This window comes from Kogia breviceps, chromosome 19 (genome assembly GCF_026419965.1).
Source record: "Kogia breviceps isolate mKogBre1 chromosome 19, mKogBre1 haplotype 1, whole genome shotgun sequence".
Classification (NCBI taxonomy): Eukaryota; Metazoa; Chordata; class Mammalia; order Artiodactyla; family Physeteridae; genus Kogia; species Kogia breviceps.
In genome coordinates this window covers 35,085,335-35,107,575 of record NC_081328.1, presented here as the reverse complement: position 1 = coordinate 35,107,575, position 22,241 = coordinate 35,085,335, and the positions used below count along the sequence as shown (strand labels likewise).

The following is a 22,241-nucleotide window of genomic DNA, read 5'->3' as shown; positions in this document are numbered from 1 at the left end:
GATCTGATGAGTGTTTGCATACAAACCCATGTTCTTTTTTTCTTCTTCTTTTATCTATTCCTCTGTTCATACTGCCCCTTCGACCAGATCACCCATCCACCCTTTACAACTTAACCCCTTAGGACTCAGCTCCAAATATCACCTACTTTTCGAGGCCTTTCCTGTCCTCCCTCCCAGGATGCAATGCAGCCACTCAGCTGGATTTGATAGCCCTTCTGTGTCCCCCTCATACTCCACGCAGACCTCTCTGACATTGCACTGAATGCATTGTATCATGAATGTCTGTCTGTGGCTCCTTTAGACAGTAATCTTCTATGCTAACAAGGCCTAGGAATTAGTCTTCCAGACCTTAGCAGGATCCAGCCCCCCTTATGCTAATCAAAACCTGGCCTTCTGCAGCTTAAATACCCTCAGCAGCTTCCTATTGCAACGAGGGTCAAAAAGAAAGTTCTTACCTGAGCTCACAGCAAGATCCTTTAGACTTGACCTCATCTTCCTCTCCAGCCCCATGTTTTACCCCTCCCAGGTCTGTCCTCACCCCCCACCCCCCCACTTGCCTGCATCAGTTCACTTTGACAGTTCACACTGCCCTGACTGTCCACCTGCTGTGTGTTCCTGCACCACCCTTGACTTTCCTTTTCCCACGGCAGCACGTACTGATTAAACTGTATCCCTGTTTCATGCCTTCTATGCTAAAGTCCACGAAAATAAGAGCCATTTGAATTTAGCTCACTTTTCTTTCCTAGCCCAGCATGGAACAGGCAGTCAATAATATTCAAAAATCACGACATCATGACGTTACGAGCTCTTTTTGTCACCAGGCCATCTGGGGTGATCCAGATGACTAGGGGGAGTTCCACAGGACCGGACACGAGGTGGGGGGCAAAGGACCCCCCAACTCCAGTCCTCAACCCAAAAGCTCTGAATGGGAATTCTGGTTCCTAGGCAGACAGTGGAGGGGGGAAATGGGAGGAGTAACTGTTTCCCAAGGACTGTCCCAGGTCTCAGGGAACTGCAGTCTTTTCAGACCCCACGAGTTTAGGTGTCAATTGCTGAGCCAGGGAAGCTTTCCTGGGAGTGTTTCCAAGTGGGGTCAGCAGTGACCTAGCAGGTGGTAATGGGAGAGAAGAGTTCAAAGCAGGACTGGGGAAGGGATTCATGATGCATGCAGCCAGGCATCTTTACTCATTCTGTGACTAAGAGAAGGTGAACATCCACTGGTTCCCTGGGCGTCCCAGGATACTTGGTTCTGGATAAGGAGGGGGCTGAGGAGGGGCAGGCATTCAGGGTGAGGGCCTCCAGCGCCATCAGCTTATCACACAACCGCCTTTTTCCTTGAAGGGATTCTTGTCCTCAGGGATGCCTTTGAGAAGAGGGTCGTTTCCTGCTTCAGCCTCCACGTAATCCTTGATTTCCCTTCCTGTCTTAGAAATCTGCGAGAAAGTAAAGTGTGGTTCTAGCCCTTGTCTGTGGCTCAGGATTCATGATTTGTTCAGTCCCAAGAAAGCAGGCTTCTGGGCAGGGTGGGGGTAGAGGCCGGAGAGGAGAAAGATGAGAGGCACAGGCAGGTGTGAGTTCCTTGACCAGAACCACAAAGCCTGACTCTTACCCTGAGGGACTTTTTGGCCAGGCCCGTCCCAGGGACAGGGCCGGACACACGGAGCCCTCCAGGCTCTGAGGTTATCTCTTACGCACCTTTGTGGGATCAAACTCTGGCCTCCTTCCACTTCCCATCCCATTCCAGAGGCACCTCCTGCTCTTTCTACTGCCCTGGAGAAGGCCCACCACCGGGCTGTCCGTCATAGGAGGCTCACCGGAGCTCTTGGGTTCTTCACTTCCTTCTTCAGCTGCTTCACCTCCATCTTTAAGAGCTCCTTCTCGCTGAGCTCCTGGGCCATCCTGCTCTGGAGAGACCGGGTCCTGAAAAGGATTCCATAGCTGGGATTGCAAATCCCCTGGGCTCCTCCAGCTCCCTCCTCTGTACTCCCCACACCTCAGCTTCTACCCTCTTCCCTGCTCACCGTACCTTCTCATCACTCACCCGTAGATTCACTGCACCCCCGCCCCCACCCCATTATGAGTCTAGCCTCCGGAGGAGAGGATGCTCCCAGCCTCATAGGGGAGGCACACACAGTCTTTGCCCTTTAGATAAGACCTGTCTATGGAGGAAAAGGGAATCAGAGCATGGAGAAGGGAGAGAAGAGTTTCTTTCAGGGAGGCAGATTTGGGAAGCAAAGTTATTGTTCCACCTAATGACACAGGGAGACGTTTTCAGGAAACTCCAGATCCTGTCAGAAGAGAGAGTAGTTTAGTGGCTCAGAGAAAGACTCTGGAATCTGCCAGATTCCAACTCTGATTGTGACTCTGCTCCTTCCAAGCTGTGTGGCCTTAGGCAAGTTGCTCATCCTCCTTGAGCCTTAGTGTCCCCGTCTGCAAAATGGGTATAATAATGTTACCTACCTTATATGATTATTGTGAGTACTAAGAAAATAATGCATGTAAAATATTTTAACACACTGCCTGGCACATAAGGAACACAACACGTTTATCATCCTCATCATCCTCATCGTCACTACTACAGGGTTATCAGGAAGGCCTGCCTAGTACCTAACCCAATAACTCTAAGGCTAGCTCCCAGCCCAGTGCAACCTTAGCCCCTCTTACCTGCCAAGACAGAACGTGCACGTCAAGTCTTGTCCCCGAACCCAGACAAGATGGAGTTTGAGCCTCCTAGCTCCTCATCAGCTGAAAGTCTTTGGATAAAGCAGATGGTTTGGAAGCCCAAATCTCTGATGCTTAAGCTGATCATAGGCTCAAGGTTCTAAGCCCATCCAGCAGCCTGAGCCTCCAAGACTGCCACCGCTGCAGGCACCCTGCCCCACTGCATCGACCCCCCTCCTGTAGTGACCCCTCTGGCTTCGAGCCCGCTTCCCTATTCTCACCCTCCAGCCCTGATTGCTCCCTTTCCCCGGCCTTCTCTCCCAAGCTCTCTCCTCCCCTACCTCTGAGCCTGCTCTGAGGCTGTTCTTCCCAATGAGGCAATTCCTAGACCAGCTCCTCCCTTCCCTCACCCGAGAAGCCTTGTGTCCCCATTTCGAGCCCCACCATCTCACCTTACAAGGTTCTCCCAGCTCAATCTTCAGTCACTCGTTCAGTAAAAATGTACTCACTTAGGACGCTGTGCCTGTCAGCCCTTGGGCCCATGGCCACCTCTAACACCTGTGTCCAAACATTTTTGCCTCCATGCCGCCTCTTGAGCCCCATATGTGGGTCTCCCTCAGCAGTCCCTGAGCTCAGGGCCCACGTCCTGATCTCTCTCGGTCTCCTCCCAGGACCACCCAAGGGCTATGCCATTTAACAGTCACTGAGCTCCTGCTCAGGCTGACGCCCGTCCAATGACAAGGAACCCTCTCAAGGAGCAGATGTTAAGGGACCGATGTGGTCAGTGAGGGATCCTCTTTTTTCTCCTGACTCTAGAATGAATGACAGACTCCCCAGTGATAGAGGCCGGGAGGAGGCCCTGAGTCCATCCTAACTTCCCCTGCTCCAGGATCCAAGTCCCACTCACAGCTCTGAGCACTAAGAAATTGAGATCAGGGCTTCCCTGGTGGCGCAGTGGTTGAGAATCCGCCTGCCGATGCAGGAGACACGGGTTCGTGCCCCGGTCCGGGAAGATCCCACATGCCGCGGAGCAACTAAGTCCGTGAGCCATGGCCACTAGGCCTGCGCGTCTGGAGCCTGTGCTCCGCAAAGGGAGAGGCCACAACAGTGAGAGGCCCGCATACCGCAAAAAAAAAAAAAAAAGAAAGAAATTGAGATCAGGACAGGACCCCGGAGGTCATCCAGTCTGAGTCTCCTGTGAATGCAGCAAATGGAGCACAGACCTCCTGAGGTGGGCTCAGTGCTCCGGCCACCGCTGCCTCCTAAGACTGACCTGTTAATCTGGAATTTAAACCTAGTGCTTCTCAAAGCCAGGTCCTTCCTGTTGTCCCATCTGAGTCCCTTATTCTACGCTGGGTCAATTTCTTCTTGTCCTGCCGCTATCAGGCACAGAGCATGTAGGTACACCAGCTCTTCATTGCAGATAACCCTTCAGAGACTTGATAATGAATCTCAGGGGACCTCTGGCTGTATCTTCCCGGTGTCCAGCCTGGTTTCCCTGGCTGCTGCATCGGCTGTTTTCCATTGTTGGGGCACCACCGCCCTAGGGCCCCCAGCACAACCGGTCTCCATATCCTCTCCACCCTCCAGTCCCCTGTCTCTTGGTGACTCATCCCCGAGCTTCCCAAGGAAGCCCCCACCCTCTGCCCTTTCCTCCCCTTCCATGAGTGGAAAATCCATCTCCACCCCCAGAGCAGGCCAGCCCCCTTCCTCCTGTCTCCCATCCCAGCCCCCGCTGCAGTTTCCTCTCCAGGCCCAGGGAGCAATCACAGCCGCCCCGACCTTGGCTTCCTCTGCTGGGAGGGATTGGGGGGCTGGGCCCCCGCAAGGGGCCCCCAGCTTCCCCCTTCCCCTGGGCAGGGGACAGAGAAGCACAGGCTCAGGGAGCGGGGACGAACTTCCTCTTGTACCGGAATGAGCATGTCTGCCCTTTGCAAGTGGGTTTGGGTCTCTCGAGCAGAGGAAACCAAAAGCAGTGAGAGAGAGGGAAGGCAGAGCGACCAATCAAGGGCAGGGTGAGGCGCAAAACCAGCGGGCTCCCCGGGGAGCCAGGCAGAGGCGGGGGGCCATGGCGGAACTGCAGCAGCTGCAGGAGTTCGAGATCCCCACGGGCCGGGAGGCCCTGCGGGGCAACTACAGCTCCCTGCTGCGAGTCGCAGACTACTGCGAGGACAACTACGTGCAGGTAAGCAGAGCAGGCGCAGCCCCGGCGGCCCCGCCCCGCCAGGGGCCCGGACCCCATCCTCACAGGTGCTCGGTCCGGGCCTGGGCTGATCTATCCTCCCACTCCAGGTCGGCCCCCTCCCGGTCCCGCAAACTAACGCTGACTCACGTTCCCCAAGCCCCCACCGTGCCCCTTCTCTCCCCCAGAGCCTCAGAGATGCCCGCCAGGCAGCGCTCCCCCGTCCTGCTACGAGGCCTCATCCTAGGCTCATCTCCCTCCTAGCCTTGCACTCAGATCCAGAGGCCCAAAGACTTGTCTTCACACACCCGTTGGTGCCATCATTCCATGTTCAAGCTGGCTCTAGGTGAGACTTCAGAAGAACTTCCCATTGTCATAAACTTGAGATGGACTGAGGGAAAGTTCTGCTCCTGATAGCTGAGGGAGAGCCCAGAGATGTCAGACTACGCCACGTTAAAGAGATGGGGTCTGACTCAGAGGCAAGGAGACGGACAATACGACTGCCAGGAACAGGCTCCTGGCAAAAGATAAGGATAGTGGCTTTTTTTTTTTTTTTTTTTTTTTTTTTTGCGGTACGCGGGCCTCTCACTGTTGTGGCCTCTCCCGTTGCGGAGCACAGGCTCCGGATGCGCAGGCTCAGCGGCCATGGCTCACGGGCCCAGCCGCTCCGCGGCACGTGGGATCTTCCCGGACCGGGGCACGAACCCGCGTCCCCTGCATCGGCAGGCGGACTCTCAACCACTGCGCCACCAGGGAAGCCCGATAGTGGCATTTTAGAATAGTTTTCTAAATTGTGGGGTTGTCCCAGGACCGCAAGTCTGGAGCATGGGAAACAGCAACGATCGAGCAGCTCTGTTATCTCATTAACCCTCTTAACCGCCTTGTGAGACAGTATCATTATTCCAGTTTCATAGATAAAGAAACAACAGTTAGGGGAGGTGAGGTGACTTGTCCAAGTCATACAGCTTGGCAATGGTAGAGCGGGCATCAGCCCAGGACTCCTGACTTCTGAAGATGAGCCGTCTCCTCCCTGCCTTCCCCTCCCTGACACGCTGTATGATTTTAAGACAGTTATTTGCACTGGGACCTCCCGGCTCAGTAGGAGTGTAGAAAAAAAAAAATAATAAAAGGAGCAAGTGCTTATGGGAAAATGGCAGATTAAAGAGAGTCAATGATAACAACAGTTAGGCCGCTTTGCTCTGCACCCGAACTGCCCTCAGTTGCCTCCTTCAGTCCTCACCCCAGTCTGTGAGGTGAGGACCACTCTTACTTCACAACCAGGAGGCTGAGCTTCAGAGAAGTTAACTCACTTTCCCAAGGTCTCCAAGCTAGTGGTAGAATCTGGATTCGAACCGGCAACTCTGACTCCAGAGCAGCACCCCCCAAACCTCTAGTTGAAAATGCTACCCCGCGTGTAGATATTGAGTGACTGATTGTAGCTACTGCAGATGGGCTGGAATGTGGCTTGTAAGCCAGCCCTATTCTCCAAGCACTGGAAGGCATGCTCCTTCTGTGGCCTAGGATGGAGGCTGGCTTTCCCATTCCTTCAGTAACTTCTGCACATGTCAAAGCACTTCCAGATGGGTTCTCGTTTGCACAGTGTGCACACAGAATTTGAGGTCGCAAAGAGCTGAGACCAATGTCCAACTCCTGGACCTGGGACAAGTTTCCCCTCTGATGCTTATACCCTCCTTCACAGTGGTCATATGGGTTAAATGTAATAATGTATTAAAGCATTTAGCCCAGCGCCTCCTCCTTAAGAAGGGCAGGATAAATGGCAGCTGTTACCATTATCACCATCATCATCATCTTTCATCAGAAGGATGGAAGACACATATAGATATGAAAAGTCAATTCTAGTGAGGTGAAGCAGCCCTTGCAAAAACACTCAGGGCATCGGAAGCCGTGACCCAGGTCAGAATCTGTAGATTTATGCTTCCTTCATGCAGAACACTAACTACTAGACCACACAACCAGTTACCTTTCCTGACTTCTCTGACGATCTTTGTCTGGGGAGCAAATGCTAAGGAAGGGTTTGGATGACTTCTCAGAACTGGTCTTAAACAAAGCCTTGTTCCCACACCCTTCCTCCCTCCCTCACCCCTCCCTCCACCCCAACCAGGTGTCAGGAAACCCGTGGGGAATGGGGAAGGACAGGCTGGGGTGAACTGCAGAGTTCTCGGTCAGGGTCCATTGAATTTGTAGACAGGGTGATTTGCATGATGAATAAGCAGTCAGCCATGAAGATGGATCCCAGACCTTGTCTCCAGACCTCACTCACGATTAAGACCAAAGCCAGGGGTCAGTAGGCATCCAGGCTCTAGCCTCCCAGAGCTGGGCCCAAGCAGACATTTTTCCTGTTTGGACTGACAGGAAAAGTCCAGTGATAAATTCCATATGCCAGTCCAGGGAGGGGACAGTACAGGAGAGGCCAGCTAAGACCAGAGAAGTAGTCACTGCTTCATTCTGGGCCTTTGTTCATTTCCTTGCCTACTAAAGGAAGGTCTTGAACTAGAATAAGACCTGCTATGCTTTCTGGTTTGATTTCTTTGCCTTTTCAAGGCACTTGGTAACATATGTTGATGAGATGTAAATTAGATGCAAACGAGCAGCTCTTTCCCTCAGTTGGAACAGAAAGGCAGGATCACCTGAGGGGAAAAGCATGGAGGGGGTGCGGGGCGGTGTGTATGTGTGTGTGTGTGTGTGTGTGTGTGTGTGTGTGTGTGTGTGTGCTGTCCAGAAAGTTCTGGGCCTGCCCTCTGGCTTGAGCTTGGCTTGGGCTACACTGGAGGCACCCAGGTCTCTCTCAGCACCCTGCTCGGACAGGTTCTAGGTCTGTTCTCCACTGCAGGCCCTGAGGAGTACCTGAGAGCCCTTAGCAAGGAGACCCCAGTGTGCAGCCTTCCTGGCCACTCCACTGGCCTCTCCTCAGACTTGTCATGGATTGGCCCCCTACCTTCCGTGTCCCTGACCTGAGATGAGGAAGCTGTCTGGGGAACCAAATGACTGGAGAAATTTTGTCCCAGCCCGCACAGTCTGATCTGGGACAGAAAAACAACTCTCTTCTGTCTTCAACCCTGCCCACCCCACCACCACTGACTGGAAGTGTGGCCCTGGCCAGCACCTGGCACAGTGCCTGGCATGCAGCAGGAAGATGCCCAGCAAGTGTCTGCGTTTGCATTCAATCCACTGAGTAACTCACAGACACATATGCATTAAGTATCGTCTGTGTGTTGGGCACTCTATTCCAGGACAGGATACGGAATATGACAGATGAGCTCTCTGCCCTCACAACGCTTACGTGTGTGTGTGTGTGTGTGTGTGTGTGTGTGTGTGTGTGTATGTGGGTATAGATAATAAAGTACATAGATAAATCATTTCTGATAGTGCTAAATGCTATGAAGAAAAGAGAACAGAGTAAATCTGATAGTGAGTCAATACAGAAGTGGGCTGGGGGAGATCTTAGGGTGGTGCAGGAAGGTGTCTCTGAAGCGCTGAGATTTAATAAGGATTCTAGAAAGAAATACAGCAAGTGCAAAGTCCTGAGGTAGAGGAACTTCCCTGGTGGCACAGTGGTTAAGAGCTCGCCTGCCGATGCAGGGGAGATAGGTTCGATCCCTGATCCGGGAGGATCCCATATGCCACGCAGCAGCTAAGCCCGTGCGCCACAACTACTGAACCTGTGCTCTAGAGCCCACGTGCCATGACTACTGAGGCCATGTGCGACAACTACTGAAGCCTGCACACCTAGGGCCCATGCTCTGCAACAAGAGAAGCCACTGCAACTAGAAGCTTGTGCACCGCAATGAAGAGTAGCCCCCGCTCGCTGCAACTAGAGAAAGCCCGCACGCAGCAACAAAGATCCAACGCAGCCAAAAAAAAAAAAAAAAAAAAAGTCCTGAGGTAGAAACAATCTTAGCTTGATCAGGAAGAGAGACCCAATGGCCAATCTGGCTTGAGGGGCGTGAGTGAGGGAGAGTGGAAGGCAACGAGGGTGAGGAAGAAAGCAGGAGGCAGCCTTGGGAGGCCCTATATGGGCCAAGGTTAGAAGTTGCTTTATTCTCAGTGTGTTGGGAAGCTGTTGGAAGGAATGAATGATTGAAGTCACCCTTCCTGGGCCTCCGTTTCTTATCTATAAAATGGGTCAGATTATTGCTTCCCAAACACCAACTTGAAGACTGGAGATAAACCAGGAGCACAGGAGTCACCTGAGGAACTTTTAGAGGTACAGATGCATTGGCCTCACGCCCAGGGGATTCTGGTTAGAAGGTCTGGGATGGGGGCCTGAGGTTGGTTGTTTGGTTTTCAAGTCTGAGAATATCTCTTCCAGCCACTATTGACTTCCTCTTTCCTTTCTACAATTCACCCTTTAGCTAGCCCCCCAACCAAAATCGCTTCAGGAGGATGGTGGAGCCAATCCTGTGTGACTATTTGAGAAGGGTGCCTTTTCCTTTCCTTGCATCCAGTCCTCAGGGCTGCAGATTCACTTTCCTGATGTCCCCTGAGTCCTTCTTACCATGTCATTCTTACAGAAACCTCCTCAAACATCTGAGGGTTGCCACTTTCTCCCAACTCAGCCCCCACCTTCCCTATGCCCCATCCCATCCCAGCCCGCCCAGCCAGGGCCCCAGTGGAACATGCTAGCCTCAGGCCAGGGCTGTGTGTATTTCAGGCCACAGACAAACGGAAGGCACTGGAGGAGACCATGGCCTTCACCACCCAGGCCCTGGCCAGTGTAGCCTACCAGGTGGGCAACCTGGCTGGACACACTCTGCGTATGTTGGACCTTCAGGCATCAGCCCTGCGGCAGGTGGAAGCCCGTGTGAGCACGCTGGGCCAGGTAAGGGCTGTGGGAAGGCTGTTCGCCTCAGACCCCAACTCTTCAGCCCCACCTGGACATCTTCTACATCTTCTGTTCTTTCTTGCCTCCCTCCATGTCCAAATGCCCACCTCTATCACAGAAGGCTGGCACTCCCCAAACTTTTCGTGCCTTCTCGTCTTTGTGTCTGTGTCTCAGGGGTGAGCCTTGCTGCCCCATCTGACCAGGAACTCCCTGATGGCAGAACTTTATCTTTCTCTGGATTCTATCCTACGTGGTAGAAAGCAGGCTCTCCCTATCACGGTGGCTGCGTAGGACAGGAAAGAGGCAAATGGACACTGTTTCCATATAAACACAGGCGGTGATTTTATAAATATCCCAGACTCAGAGTGCTTGCTTGGCAAGGTCATCCTCAGCCCTGGAAGCACTGCCACCACCACACAGCACCCCCCGCCCATCTAGCATACGCACTCTCCTCCTTCCTTCCTGGATCCTTGGCCCAGGAATTGCCCCATAAACCACACGCACAGATCCAGCTACACATTGGTCTGGCCTGTGCATCACTCACATGTTCAGTGTGGGTGTGTCTCTTCCTCTCACCCCAGCAGATTGGAGTTCCCACCCTCTCAGTGCTGTAGGTTTCTCCACAGTACATTCTAAGAGGAAGTTAATTCACTTATATTATTGTCCCCCCAAGGAAGAGCTGATCCAGCCACAATTCTCAGCCACCCCCACTTTATCCCCCTCTACTCCCAAGCCAGTCCAGTCTCTTCCCAGCATCCCCAGGGATGTTGTGTTTTCTCTTCTTCAGTTCCTGCTCAGCTAATAATAGCCCTTGTTCCCTTCCACCAGGAAATTGCTCCAAAGTGGCTCCATCCTCAACTGGCAACCCTTTCCCCAAATGCTGTGTGCCCTTGCGGACAAAACTCACTCTTTCTCTGGACTTCACTGCCTCCAGTGGTCCATTCTCCCACCCCAGAGTCTTTTTTTTTTTTTTTTTTTTGGCGGTGGTACGCGGGCCTCTCACTGCTGTGGCCTCTCCCGTTGCGGAGCACAGGCTCCGGACGCGCAGGCGTAGTGCCGTGGCTCAGGGTCCCAGCCGCTCAACGGCACGTGGGATCTTCCCGGACCGGGGCACGAACCCGTGTCCCCTGCGTTGGCAGGAGGATTCTCAACCACTGCGCCACCAGGGAAGCCCCTCCCACCCCAGAGTCTTAAGGGGAAGGGTGCTGTGCAGAGGCTGCCCCACTGTCATCTCCAACCCCGTCTTGCAGATGGTGAACATGCATATGGAGAAGGTGGCCCGAAGGGAGATCGGTACCTTAGCCACCGTCCAGCGGCTGCCCCCCAGCCAGAAAATCATCGCCCCTGAGAGCCTGCCTCCCCTCACGCCCTACTACAGGAGACCCCTCAATTTCGGTTGCCTGGATGACATCGGTCACGGGGTCAAGGTAGAGAGAGGGGCTCCTCCTTCTCCACAGCCCACCCTCTTTTTTTTTTTTTGGCTGTGGCATGCAGCACGTGGGAATCTTAGTTCCCTGACCAGGGATCAAACCTGTGCCCCCTGCAGTGAAAGTGCGGAGTCTTAACCACTGGACCACCAAGGAAGTTCTCCCACCCTCTTCTGCCTCATGGCTCTCTTCTCTCTAGACCCTCAGTTTTCTTCCACAACCATGTTCTTGTCCCAAGCTGCAGTCCCTCTCCGTCCTCACTCCCTGGAGCCATCACTCTAAGTGGGTCCCCTACTCCACAAGGCCTCCTTAGAGGAGTCCCGTCACCCCCTTCTTCCTTAAAAATTATTCGTGACCCCTCTCTTCATGACTGACCTTACCCTGTATCACACGATCTGCTGCGAGTGACATCTGGGCACCCCCCCCCCCTTGTGGGTGGCTGGTGTGTGTGAAAGGGAAGGGGGGGAGGGAGAATGTCAGGCTGTGCATGAGAATGGAGGGCCAGCCACATGAGATCGGCAACTTCCTCTGTCTGGAGGTTTGAGGTCACTGCACCGAACAGTCACCCTGCTGTTGGGTGGGAAGGGGCTGGGACACAGCCACTCAAAGGACATGGTGAATGACTCTGGCATTTTCTTGAAAGCTCATGTCCTTCTGAGAGGTGGGAGAGGACACCCCCCCCATCCCATTTTGTTGAGTACTTGTCCCCACACTCCAACATTCCAGATTAGATTGGATGCTCCCCTGTATCTAAATGGCCCCTTGATATCCTTAACACACCGTCTCCCCCCAGAAAGAGAAAGCACACTCCCTCCTTCAGTCACCAGGTCTCCTCACCAGTACGTTCTTCGTCTGTCCAACTTAAATTCTTTATGCTTGAGCTCGAGTCCCTTTTTGTCTTGTCCCTTGTGAAGGATGGCAGAGGACATCATTCCCCATGCACCCGCTCTTGGGGAAACCCTGTCACTAACAGAGGCGCTCCCTTGCATGTGGGTTTGCAGCTTGTCACTGGCACACTCTAAATGTTCTGCTCCTCTCTGCCCCAAACTCCCCAAAGCCAGTTCCCCAGGCCTGCGAAAATGACAGGTGGGACATTTCTAAGTCAACCTCTACCTCCTCAGCCGCGCACTGGAGTTGGGGTTTCTCAGAGTTAGGGACCACCAAGCTGAGCGCTGAGATGCTTTGCGAGCGGGGTGGGGCTCAGCCGCTGAGGCTATGCAGAGGAAGTGGCCTTCTCACCGTGCCTGTCCGAGCCTAGGCAGACTTGAGGCCTGGGATCCAGGCAACGAGCAAGGGTGGGTGGGGCGGGGTGGGGCGGGACAGGGGGCTGGGAAGTGGAACCGGGAACTTGCTGTGTCCGCGCTCTGCCTCCCAGTTCTCGTCTGCCCCTCCCCCATTTCCTCTCTGGGATGAGGGGGTATGGCAGGCGCCCCCGGGTGTCAGCCCCGCCCCCTGCTCCCCCCGCAGGATCTGAGCACACAGCTGTCGCGGACCGGGACCCTGTCTCGAAAGAGCATCAAGGCGCCTGCCACACCCGGCTCCGCCACCCTGGGGTGAGGCCTCCCCCCAATTCTCACCTGCACCGCCCCACCCAGAAACCCTACTCCCCCACAGCCCCCTTCAAGCCGGGCGCCAAACTTCCTCCTCCGCCAGTTGCCACGTCCCCGCCCCCCGCACCGACCGCCTGCTCGCCTGATGCCTTCCCCTTGAGGACACCCCTTGTCTCTGCCCACCCCCAGGAGAGCGCCCCGGATCCCCGAGCCTGTGCAGCTCCCCGTGGTGCCGGACGGCAAACTCTCCGCCGCCTCCTCTGCCTCCTCCCTGGCCTCGGCCGGGTGAGCCGCACAGGTCCAGGTTGGGGGTGGTAGTGAAGGGTGGGGGGTTAAGAGGACTCTGGGTCACAGGGGCGGGGCTTATGACGGAAGGGGCGGGGCCAGTTGGGTGCTGAGTTAGGAAGGTGTCCCCCCCCCCCCGCCCTCAATCTAGCCGAGCGCCCGCTTTCTCTGGTCTTCAGCAGCGCCGAAGGTGTCGGTGGGGTCTCCACGACTCAGGAGCAGGCAGTATCCCCACCTCCACCCCCTCCACCCCCTCCACCTGCTGCCTCCGACGGTTTCCTGCCGCCCCCTCCGCTGGGGGAACTGTGCCTGCCCCCAACGGGTAAGGAACTCTGCCATCTCCTCCTAGCTCAACTTTCCGGTCATTCTCACCTCCCAATACTTCTCCCCACCCTCACCCTTGTTGGATCCAACTGGGTCTATGTCAGTGACCACTTTGTCCTAGGCAGGAGTAACGGGAAGAAAGGCGGCGGAGGGAGTTAACATTATTTAGCCCCCGCTTTATACCAGATCCCAGGGTCAAAGCTTCTCATCCATTTTCTCACTTTTACTTAACCTCCAAGGATCTTCACACTCCCATTTAATAGATGAAGCTGAGCCTGAGAGGTTAAAGTAAATGCCTTGGCTCACTCAGCCAAGTGGCAGAGTCTGACAGCCCTACAACTGTTCAATGTTACTGTATTTACTGAGCACCTACTACCTGCTAGAGGCATTGTGGGAGGACCAGGATGAATGGGGGCTGAAAGCAGATTGCAAAAAAAATGGGTAGATCCTGGGGCCCTGCTCTCCAACACTGAAGTCTCTTGGCATGGAGGGGGTTGCCTGTGTGACACTTGCAGCCTTTCTGTTTCCCCCCTAGCCCCAGAGCTGCCCATGCCCCTGGACCTGCCCCCTCCTCCACCCTTGGTTGTAGATGATTTGGGGCTGCCACCTCCGCCACCACCAGGCTTTGGGCCTGAAGAACCCAGCTGGGTCCCTGATGCATACTTGGAGAAAGGTACTTGACTCCTGGGATTGAAAGGCACCAGATCCTGGGGTCAGGATTCCCCCTTCTTCTAGCCCAGAGCCATCCTCCCCTCCAGCTGCAAAGGGGTGAGGCTGTTCTTCCCCACACCCCCATAGAGAAGAGAAGCAGCCGGCCTGATATTGCATTTTATCTCAGCTGGGGAGGAGTCCCGGGGCTTTGGAGAAGGCATCTCCTGCCCCACTCCCCACGTTGCTCCCTAGGGTGCAGTATGTGGGCACCAGCATCCCTGTGGCAGGGCAAGAGGCACATCTCATGGCACCTTCTCCTCCCGCCCTGCAGTGGTGACACTGTACCCATACATCCGCCAGAAGGACAACGAACTCTCCTTCTCTGAGGGCACCGTTATCTGCATCACCCGCCGCTACTCTGATGGCTGGTGTGAGGGTGTCTGTTCAGAGGGGTCTGGATTCTTTCCCGGGAACTATGCGGAACCCAGCTGCTGACAGTCTGGGCTCTCTGGGATGCTGACCCAAGCACAGCCTTGAGTGAGCCTCTTGAGGCCCACACCGAAGCCAGCTCCACAGTCAAGACTGGACCAGGCCTGCACGCCTCCTGGGCGGTGAGCTGCATCTGTTCCTTCTCCAGAAGCCTGCTGGAGACAGGAAAGAACTGGAAACCAAGGAGTTTTGTGACCTTATCCACAGGGGACCCTTACGCCATGCAAGACAGGGTCTCCAGCTGCAAGTGCCAACTTTGAATAAAACTCTGATGACCTGATGATTGCCCTGCAGGGCTGGGGAACCGAGGGACTGAAAGGCAACCCACTTGTAAGGCTCCTGTTAATTGAGCCCCCTCTGCCTGCCCTAAGCAGCAGTATCCCCCATCTCCTCGGTGCTCATTGAGCCCTCTGCACTAGACCCCTGTGCCCCTCTGCAAAGATAGGCTGCACCCTGATTTTTTTGCCTGTTGCTTGCTTTGTTATGTATTTAGTCTTGGTTCCCCAAGCTGGGCACTCCTCCAAGAGTGGGCACCAGCTCCCTCACTTAAGTGGGGCTCTCTGAGAGCAGAGATCGCCTCACCCTCATCCCTCGGGCTGCGGCGCAAGAGATCTCAGCCACCTTCACCTCCTTTATAGCTCTGAAACACCAAAAGAGGGAGGAGGGCCTTGGGTTTCCGCTGGCTCTGCTTTAAAACATCATGGCTTTCTGTTCCATACGGGAGAAGGGGGACTCAGAGGGCCCAGTCGGCGGGGCAACTTTGGTTAAGTCCCTGGTTTCTTGCTGCATAGACGAGGCTGGGGTGCGAGGAGATATCTTCGGGGTCTGTGAGGTCCCTGGCTGGCCAGACCCGAGCCCCGGACAGTGTGCTACCTCATTCGACCACCAGGAGGTGTCTGTGCTCTCTGGCTTTTTTTCCTGTGGGGATGCTGACAGGGTTGGGGGGCGGGAGGGAGGCAAGGAGTGCAGTGTAGGGTCACAGTAGGTAAAGCAAGATCTAGGCCTGCGACCGTGGGCAGAGAGCGCCACCTCTCTCCGCGGGGAGTCCGGTGCCGGGAGGGGGTGGTGGAGAGTGCAGGACCTGGGTCCCCTTGACAGAAGACTTGGGGAGGGAGATCATGCAGTCCAAGGCAACAGTTAACCCAACGCAGCGGGAGATGTTCCTTCTCTACCGCGCCAGGGAACCCCTTCCTCCCAGCTGGGAGTACCAGGTTTTTGGAAACACTGCTGCCTGCTCAGGTATGCGCACCACCCGGGTGGGGCAGACTCCGGGATTTGCTTGCAGTGGAACTGGGGGAGGCAGCAGAGCTGGGTTATGGACGAACCTAGGATTCCGGAAATTCCCGGAGGGTCATACCAAAGCGAAAGGGAAAGGTGGTAATAAAGCTAGGTTTGTCTTTCCCGACCCCCACCCTCCTCCCCGCCCGGGTGTCCCCTGCAGGCCACGCCCTCAGCACGTCTTCAGCACCTGTTGCAGATGGAGGCGCACTTCGGTGGCTGTTTCCCAGGGCACCACCCTGGCGCGGAAGGAGCTGGCCTCGGCCTTCTGCGCCTCCTGGATAAGGCGGTGCATAGGGTAGCCGCGGCGCGGGAAGGCCACATCGCCTCCTGCCAGCACCCCCATGGGACAGAAGTCGTTGGCGCCGTCGCCCACGTAGAAAAGGCGCTCGAAGTGCACGCCGTCGTGGGCCCGCTCGCGCAGGTAGTCGCTGAGCACCTTGTGCTTGCACATGTTGGCGGGGCAGCGAGCGCAGCTGTGCGCGTGGAAAGGCCGCAGCGCCAGCAGCCCCCGAGCGTCGGGGCCCGACGGGTTGCTGAAGATGCGGCGGAACAGGCTGTGGTGGCCGGCGGCGCGCAGCGCACTCTCCACGCCAAAGGTGTTGGCGTCTGAGATAAGAATAACCTCAAAGCAGGCGCCCTGCTTGGCCACAAACTGCAGCAGCTCGCCCATGCCGGGCGACAGGGGGATGGCCTCGTAGATGGCGCGCAGGTCCCGCGGCCGCACGCCCTGCTCGCCCAGGTACTGGAAGACGCGCTGCATGTACTCATTGTAGAAGCCCTCGCGGTAGGTGGCACGCAGGCTCTCGGGCAGCCGCTGGCCCGGCGCGGCGCGCACGATGGAGTCGTCGCTGTTTTCATCCACGATAGTCTCGTCAAAGTCGAAGGTCAGGAGGAAGCGCGGTGCGCCCTGCGCAGCCATCCCGCTGTCCTGGGAGCGGGGGAGAGAGGGGCAGGAGGAGGAGGGAGCAAGCGAGAGGGGGCGCGGCGGGAGCCGGCCGGGGAGAGGCTGGTTAGCGGGCCTCGGCCAGAGGCGCTGGCACGTCCAAGACCTGAGGAGGACCCAAGGCAGGTTAAGCACCGCCGTCCCCACCCCCAGCCTTCCCCGCCCACCCCCTGCACCTCTCGGTCAACTGCGCTGGGGTTTATCCTCAGGGGGCCATCCTCCTCGTGAACCCAGAAGGGCTTCTTCGGCACCTGCTTCTTCTACTCTCATCCGGGGCTATGGGGGCTTAACGAGGGTCAGCTTAAAAGAGTGGAAGAGCAGCTTCCAAGGGGGCACTCCTTCGGGGAGGTTTCTGGACTAGACTATTCTGGAGACTTCCAGTGACCTCAGCTGTCCGCTGGATACGGGGAGGGTGGGAGGGACTCTCTCCTCCCTCTTTCCTAACAAACATAGTCAAGGGAAACCACCCATTCACGCAAATGCAGCAGCCTCCTCGTTCCCCTTTCTGGCCATGCACAGCCGATGGCTTGTGGGACTGGTGTGGACAGGAGGAGCCAGGGAAGACTTGTTGGCACCACCCAAGGCATGTGGGCAATCGGTGCCAGGCCTGGAGAGTTAGGTGCCTGGGCTTCTGCACTGGCCAGAGAATTGGATTTTAGCTCTTGGAAGAACCAGGCAGGTGGGTTGACTATCCCAAATCCAGGCAGGCTCTCTGTGAGCTGCTTCCAGCCAGTGGCACTGGGCAGGGGTCCAAGGATGGGACACAACTTCTCTGGGGAGTTTTAGGGCCCTGTGCTGACAGTTCATCACTAATCACTTGCCAATTCCCTGGGAGGAACTTGTCAGCAGGTGGGGTTTCTGTCAGAGTCCGAAGCAAGCGGGCAGCAGGAGAAGCAGTGGGGCTTGGGGAAGTCGGAGCCTCCCACGCCAGGCCACGACATACCTGGGAGACAGGTAAGGGAGAGGAGAGAGAGCAGCAGTGGCTGAAAAGGCAGAGGAGGGAGCAGGTAGTGGGGACATGGGTGGGGGGGGTGAGGCAGGAGTGGGGAAGAGGGCTAGGAGGAAGTCATGCCAGGGGGCACGGGGAAGAAGGGACAGGAAGTCAGGACCTTGGGTTAATCATGCTGGGGCAGGGGGCGGTGGGTGGGAAACACAAGGGAGAGAATGGGAGGCAACAGGGCAAGTGTGAGGGCACGAAGGCAAGCCAATGGAGAGATGCCCTCTGCGGCCTGTCCCTGCCTCTTTGCCTGACAGCAGCTTTATGTGACAGAGGGGCAGCAAGGAGATTATGTACAGCTTCGGGATATCCACCATGCTGCCTTTCTGCCTCTCAACCCCCCACCCCAATTAGTTGAGACAGAACCACCCCTCTTTCTGGTTTCTTCCTAACTCCCTTTCCAATATTCCTGTGATGGCACATCCTGTAAACAGAAGGCCAAGCTCCTAATTTCCAAACTGGGATTTGAACCTGCTATCTGCCTCCCTAAGATAATTGTCCCTTTGACTTCATCCCTAGAGTCACTTTCCGGTCTCACCAACATCCATCTGTGAGTTTCAGTGTTCAGTGGCCCACGATCCCTGGAGTTGAGGATTTAAAGCATCAGGGCCCCACCCCTGGGATGGACGCTTCCAGGGATTAGCGGAGGCACAGTAGAGGTGAGGGCGGGCTTAAAAGGGGCTGGATAGGGCCCCTCCCTCCCCATGATGGGAACATGGGAGCTGAGGCCTCATCCTAAGAGACCCCTGGAGGGATCCACTTACCCTAGACAGGCATCGGAGGCCAGCAACTGGAAAACACCCGCTCATTGTCAGTACATCACCCTGGGCACCACCTGTAGGGACTGTTGGCCTCCAGCCGTCGTCCAGAGCTCCTGACAACCACACAAGGTCCGTTTGAGGGTGCCCAGTCAGGTGGTTTTGTTTCCTTGTCCTAACCCCTCTCCTGAGCCCCAGGAACCACTCAGTAAAAACCGCCCCTCAGATAGGCTAAGGACCACAAAGCCCTTGCTAGACACCCTCTTAGCAATCCCCCACGATGCTGGAAAGGTTACAGATGATATTATTGGAGACCTAGAAAGGTTAACCAACTTGTGCAGACATCACCCACTGTATGTGGCAGAGAGAGATCTCAAAACCAGATCTCAGAGTCTGAGACCAGTGCTTTTTTCTCTGTATGGTCATTGCCCCATTCTTGTGTATGGTGCATCATAGTTTACAGATCATCTTCACTCATATTCTCTCCCTGCTCATCACAATCTCATGAATTCAGCAGATGAGAAGGGCTCAGACATTAAATAACTTGCCCAAGGCTATGATGGCACATAGAGCCTGGTTCATGAACACCTAGCCACAACCTTGCCTGCCCTCTGCCCTCTAAGGGGAAGGGGCAGATGACCAGGCTCACTGCACCACAGCTGGGGGGCTGGGACCCCTGGGTACCACAGGTGATCGGGGACTGTCTTCCTCCCTGGTGCTTCTAGAGCCTGGCAGTCAGCAGGAGTTGGGTTGAAATTTCTGCCGGACTTTGCTATGTAACTTTGGGGACAGGGTTTGGCTTCGTGGGGGCTTCACCAGTGCAGCTACAAACCCACAACTCCCAGTGCCTCCCCTCCATCCTGGGGTTAAATGAGAGACTAGATGCAGCTGGGACAGGTCTGGAAAGCTACTGGGAGCCAGGAGACTAGACAGGCTAAGGAGCAAAGGAGCAAAGGTCTGGCTGGCTGCTGCCCTCTGGTGGTGAGAGTGGGTGACACTGGGTACCCCTCTGACTGTCAAGTTGACTCTCCCCAGAGCATCCCAGGACAGCAAGGAGAAGCTGTAGCCCTCAAAACAGAGACTGGGATTATCCCAGGAGGGAGGGGCTCTCTCGCTCTCCATCTTGAGGTACCCCATCCCTCCCCACTCCCTGACCACACATGCGTTAAACCCTTTCGCTAGGGATGGGATGTGGGTTTCAGCTTTTTCCGTAAGAACTTGTAATCTAGGAATTGAAGAGACACAGTTCAAAAAGATGGGAGAGAAGGGGAGGGAGGCATGTGAGGTGAAGGAAGGGCACGTTTGGGGGGTTAGAGGTAGGAGGGCTGTCCCCAGGCTCCATCTAGAGGGAGTTTCAGCCTTCCAGAATCCTGGCTGATATCACATGTTCCCCAGGGGCCAGGCAAATCCAAAGAGAAAAGGTCAAGGGATGCCACTCCCCTTGTAAAAGCAAACACGGACAGACATGTGCCGGGCAGATACAAAGATAAAAAAGGGTCTCCAGGGGCTTCCCTGGTGGCGCAGTGGTTGAGAGTCCGCCTGCCGATGCAAGGGACGCGGGTTCGTGCCCCGGTCCGGGAGGATCCCACATCCCACATGCCGCGGAGCGGCTGGGCCCGTGGGCCATGCCCGTGGGCCATGCCCGTGGGCCATGCTCGCGGAGCCTGTGCGTCTGGAGCCTGTGCGTCTGGAGCCTGTGCTCCGCAACGGGAGAGGCCGCAACAGTGAGAGGCCCGCATACCGCAAAAAAAAAAAAGTCTCCAGGAGCCACCCAGAAGCCAGCTTTCATTGCCCTTGGTTCTTTTTCTTTTCTTTTTTAAATTTGGTGGAATAGTCTGCTGGTTTTTAATCATGTTCAAAACTTCTCATAGCAAAAGAAATATTTGCATTTTTTTCATCTAATACTAGTATTCAGGGAAATCAGTTAAACACTTATTTGGTGAGTTGTCCTTGTTTGGGTCCCCAGAGCAGAAAGCCAGGCATCCTGGGTTTCTCCCCTCAAAAAACTGAGAAGGCCATGCTGTGATACCCACCCCTACCCCAGAGTAGTCAGAGGCACCCCAGGCCCCACTTGGATCTGGCTCCTGTGACATTTAAAAAGGTACTCACTTCTGCTAGCTTTGTCCTGAGTGATCAAATCCTTTTGTGGTCACAAAAAAGAGTCCCTCAGAGGAAAGGGGGACAGGACCTCTGAGCTTCTCCTGCAGGCTAGAGTAGAGAGAGAAGGGTTTCATCAGGCTGGCAGGGAGTCTGCGCTCTAGTCCTACCTAAAAGCAGTGCTTCTCTCCCCCTGCTTCCACCCCGCCCTGTGCACCTTTTTACACAAGTGCTGCTACATTACATCTATGGGAATAGGGTGGGAGGACACCTGGGGATGGGGGAGGGAAACAAGCATAGGTCCTAAGTTTGAAGTGCCCTCTTAATGGATGGATGGAGTTTTAGCAGCTTTAACGGTTTTCTACGAGAAACGTGCAGGATAAGGATGTGGTGGGGACAAGGACCCCAGAGATACTACAGTAACGCGTCTTCTTAGTATCAACCACTAGAAACCAGATTCCACCACTAGGCCGGAATTCTCTCCCTCCCCCAGACAGCACTCCCAACTTCATCATGGTCTATTCCTTGCTCACCACCACCAGCAGTGAATAGGAGAGGCCCAGAGAGGTCAAGCTAACATCCTGGGTCACTCAGCATCAGAATCAAGATTAGAACTCAGGGGTCTCTACTGCCTCTTGGGAAAACTGCAGCCAGAACTTTCCCTATTGCCCCCCTGGGTTGTGAGCTTGCAGTCCTGACTAACTGGGTTGAAGTCCTGGAGCTCTAGTGCCAGTGAGGAAGCTGAGACCCTGAGTCACCTCTGGTCTCGCCCTGCCTGCGTGGACAAGCTAGGAGGGGATACTCAATGGGCAAGGAGGTGGCAGCTGCCGGTGGAGTGGGGGGAGAGATATTTTTAGAGGTGGCTGGAAAGCAGGCACTCTGGCACACCCCCAGCTGGCGGGTGCTTCGCTCCAGTGAGGGGCGGCGAGCGGGCAGCTCGGGAGTCGAGGGGACTCATGGGTGGCAGGGAGCTAGGGAGCACGGATTCCTAAGCCTTGTCCGAGTCGGGGACGGACCGAAACTCGGACAGCCCGTTCCTGGGGTAGGAGAAGGGGGGCTCATTCCTCCACCCCGGAGACTCCCCCAATGACACGCGCGTGAAAGAGCGCTCTCAGACTCGGCGCAACCGCCACCCCACACTGGGACCCCAGCCCTCCCCACCTCGGGAAACCCAGGACTCACGTGGGGAGCGGGGGCTGCAGACGTCTGTCCTGGCTGAGTTTGGAGTGTAAAGAGTGGGGAGAGGGGCTAGCTGAGGTATTTGGGCGCAGGATGGAGCAAGGGGTGCATACGGGAATTGGAGGGGACGCGGTGTCTTACCCGCCCCCGGATTTCTGGGCTCCGGCTCTCACGAGTCCCTCCACTCCCGAGGGGCCGTGGATGATGTGCATCTGGGCCGCACTCTCCACTTGCCCCCCATCCCCACCCCGGGCCGCCGCCGCGTCCCCTTTAAATACCCGGGAGCCGGAGCCCGAGCCCGAGCCGCGGTAGGCGCTGCGGCTGCCGCAGCACCCCGGCCCACCGCAGTCCCCGCACGTCACAAGCGTCTGTCCAATCACAGTGGCGCCGGAGAACATTAAGGGGATGGGCCGCCGGCAGGCCACGCCTCCCGGCTGCCCTGGAGGCTCCCGGAGCGCGAGCGAAGGTGGGGAAGGGTAGGAGAGTGGAGGTGGAGCGCGTCCCTTCAGAGGGGCGTGGGTTGGGGGCACCCTCATTAGAGCGGCTGCGGGCCTCTACTAAGTCCCGAGCACAC

The 22,241-nt window shown here is 55.9% G+C and overlaps 3 protein-coding genes across 16 annotated transcripts; 1 reads left to right on the top strand and 2 right to left on the bottom strand.

The window, feature by feature from the left end:
* Positions 1 to 753: 753 nt before the first annotated feature.
* Positions 754 to 4,240, bottom strand: GNGT2 (G protein subunit gamma transducin 2). 4 transcript variants are annotated; one of them, XM_067022065.1, is made up of 4 exons: positions 3,935 to 4,240; positions 2,665 to 2,753; positions 1,815 to 1,920; positions 754 to 1,433 (listed from the first exon to the last, which is right to left on the bottom strand). In XM_067022065.1, exons 3-4 carry the CDS (start codon positions 1,896 to 1,898, stop codon positions 1,308 to 1,310), a joined length of 210 nt encoding a protein of 69 aa, XP_066878166.1. In that variant the 5' UTR covers positions 1,899 to 1,920; positions 2,665 to 2,753; positions 3,935 to 4,240; the 3' UTR covers positions 754 to 1,307. The 4 variants fall into 4 exon arrangements, with proteins under 4 accessions (XP_066878166.1, XP_066878168.1, XP_058903126.1 ...); XM_067022067.1 differs by lacking the exon at positions 2,665 to 2,753 and having other exon boundaries at positions 1,815 to 1,904; XM_059047143.2 differs by lacking the exon at positions 3,935 to 4,240 and having other exon boundaries at positions 2,665 to 2,963.
* Positions 4,241 to 4,326: 86 nt separating this feature from the next.
* Positions 4,327 to 14,869, top strand: ABI3 (ABI family member 3). Of its 6 annotated transcripts, XM_067022063.1 has the most exons (9): positions 4,377 to 4,846; positions 5,032 to 5,189; positions 9,516 to 9,683; positions 10,937 to 11,113; positions 12,581 to 12,666; positions 12,853 to 12,948; positions 13,128 to 13,270; positions 13,808 to 13,945; positions 14,255 to 14,869. In XM_067022063.1, exons 3-9 carry the CDS (start codon positions 9,549 to 9,551, stop codon positions 14,416 to 14,418), a joined length of 939 nt encoding a protein of 312 aa, XP_066878164.1. In that variant the 5' UTR covers positions 4,377 to 4,846; positions 5,032 to 5,189; positions 9,516 to 9,548; the 3' UTR covers positions 14,419 to 14,869. The 6 variants fall into 6 exon arrangements, 4 of the variants coding, with proteins under 4 accessions (XP_058903086.1, XP_066878163.1, XP_066878165.1 ...); XM_059047103.2 differs by lacking the exon at positions 5,032 to 5,189 and having other exon boundaries at positions 4,327 to 4,846; XM_067022062.1 differs by lacking the exon at positions 5,032 to 5,189 and having other exon boundaries at positions 4,374 to 4,846; positions 14,176 to 14,869.
* On the bottom strand, positions 10,660 to 22,035 carry PHOSPHO1 (phosphoethanolamine/phosphocholine phosphatase 1). Of its 6 annotated transcripts, none has more exons than XM_067022057.1 (6): positions 21,809 to 21,983; positions 20,501 to 20,599; positions 18,398 to 18,507; positions 17,458 to 17,579; positions 15,881 to 16,742; positions 10,660 to 12,018 (listed from the first exon to the last, which is right to left on the bottom strand). In XM_067022057.1, exons 3-6 carry the CDS (start codon positions 18,440 to 18,442, stop codon positions 11,947 to 11,949), a joined length of 1,101 nt encoding a protein of 366 aa, XP_066878158.1. In that variant the 5' UTR covers positions 18,443 to 18,507; positions 20,501 to 20,599; positions 21,809 to 21,983; the 3' UTR covers positions 10,660 to 11,946. The 6 variants fall into 6 exon arrangements, with proteins under 6 accessions (XP_066878158.1, XP_066878160.1, XP_066878159.1 ...); XM_067022059.1 differs by lacking the exon at positions 10,660 to 12,018 and adding an exon at positions 21,671 to 21,703 and having other exon boundaries at positions 15,031 to 16,742; positions 21,809 to 21,982; XM_067022058.1 differs by lacking the exon at positions 10,660 to 12,018 and having other exon boundaries at positions 15,031 to 16,742; positions 21,809 to 21,980.
* Between the last annotated feature and the right edge of the window lie 206 nt (positions 22,036 to 22,241).

Excerpts from the sequence above, each read along its gene's own strand:
- GNGT2 (XM_067022065.1), bottom strand. The coding sequence starts at position 1,898 with ATGGCCCAGGAGCTCAGCGAGAAGGAGCTCTTAAAGATGGAGGTGAAG. Across the intron at positions 1,434-1,814 it reads TGAAGAACCCAAGAGCTCCG|ATTTCTAAGACAGGAAGGGA; the intron begins GTGAGCCTCCTA and ends ACTTTCTCGCAG.
- ABI3 (XM_059047103.2), top strand. The coding sequence starts at position 4,730 with ATGGCGGAACTGCAGCAGCTGCAGGAGTTCGAGATCCCCACGGGCCGG. Across the intron at positions 11,114-12,580 it reads ACATCGGTCACGGGGTCAAG|GATCTGAGCACACAGCTGTC; the intron begins GTAGAGAGAGGG and ends CTCCCCCCGCAG. Across the intron at positions 12,667-12,852 it reads CCCGGCTCCGCCACCCTGGG|GAGAGCGCCCCGGATCCCCG; the intron begins GTGAGGCCTCCC and ends GCCCACCCCCAG.
- PHOSPHO1 (XM_067022057.1), bottom strand. The coding sequence starts at position 18,442 with ATGAGCGGGTGTTTTCCAGTTGCTGGCCTCCGATGCCTGTCTAGG. Across the intron at positions 17,580-18,397 it reads GCCTCCGATGCCTGTCTAGG|GTATGTCGTGGCCTGGCGTG; the intron begins GTAAGTGGATCC and ends CCTGTCTCCCAG. Across the intron at positions 12,019-15,880 it reads TGCGCCTCCATCTGCAACAG|GGACAAGACAAAAAGGGACT; the intron begins GTGCTGAAGACG and ends ATCCTTCACAAG.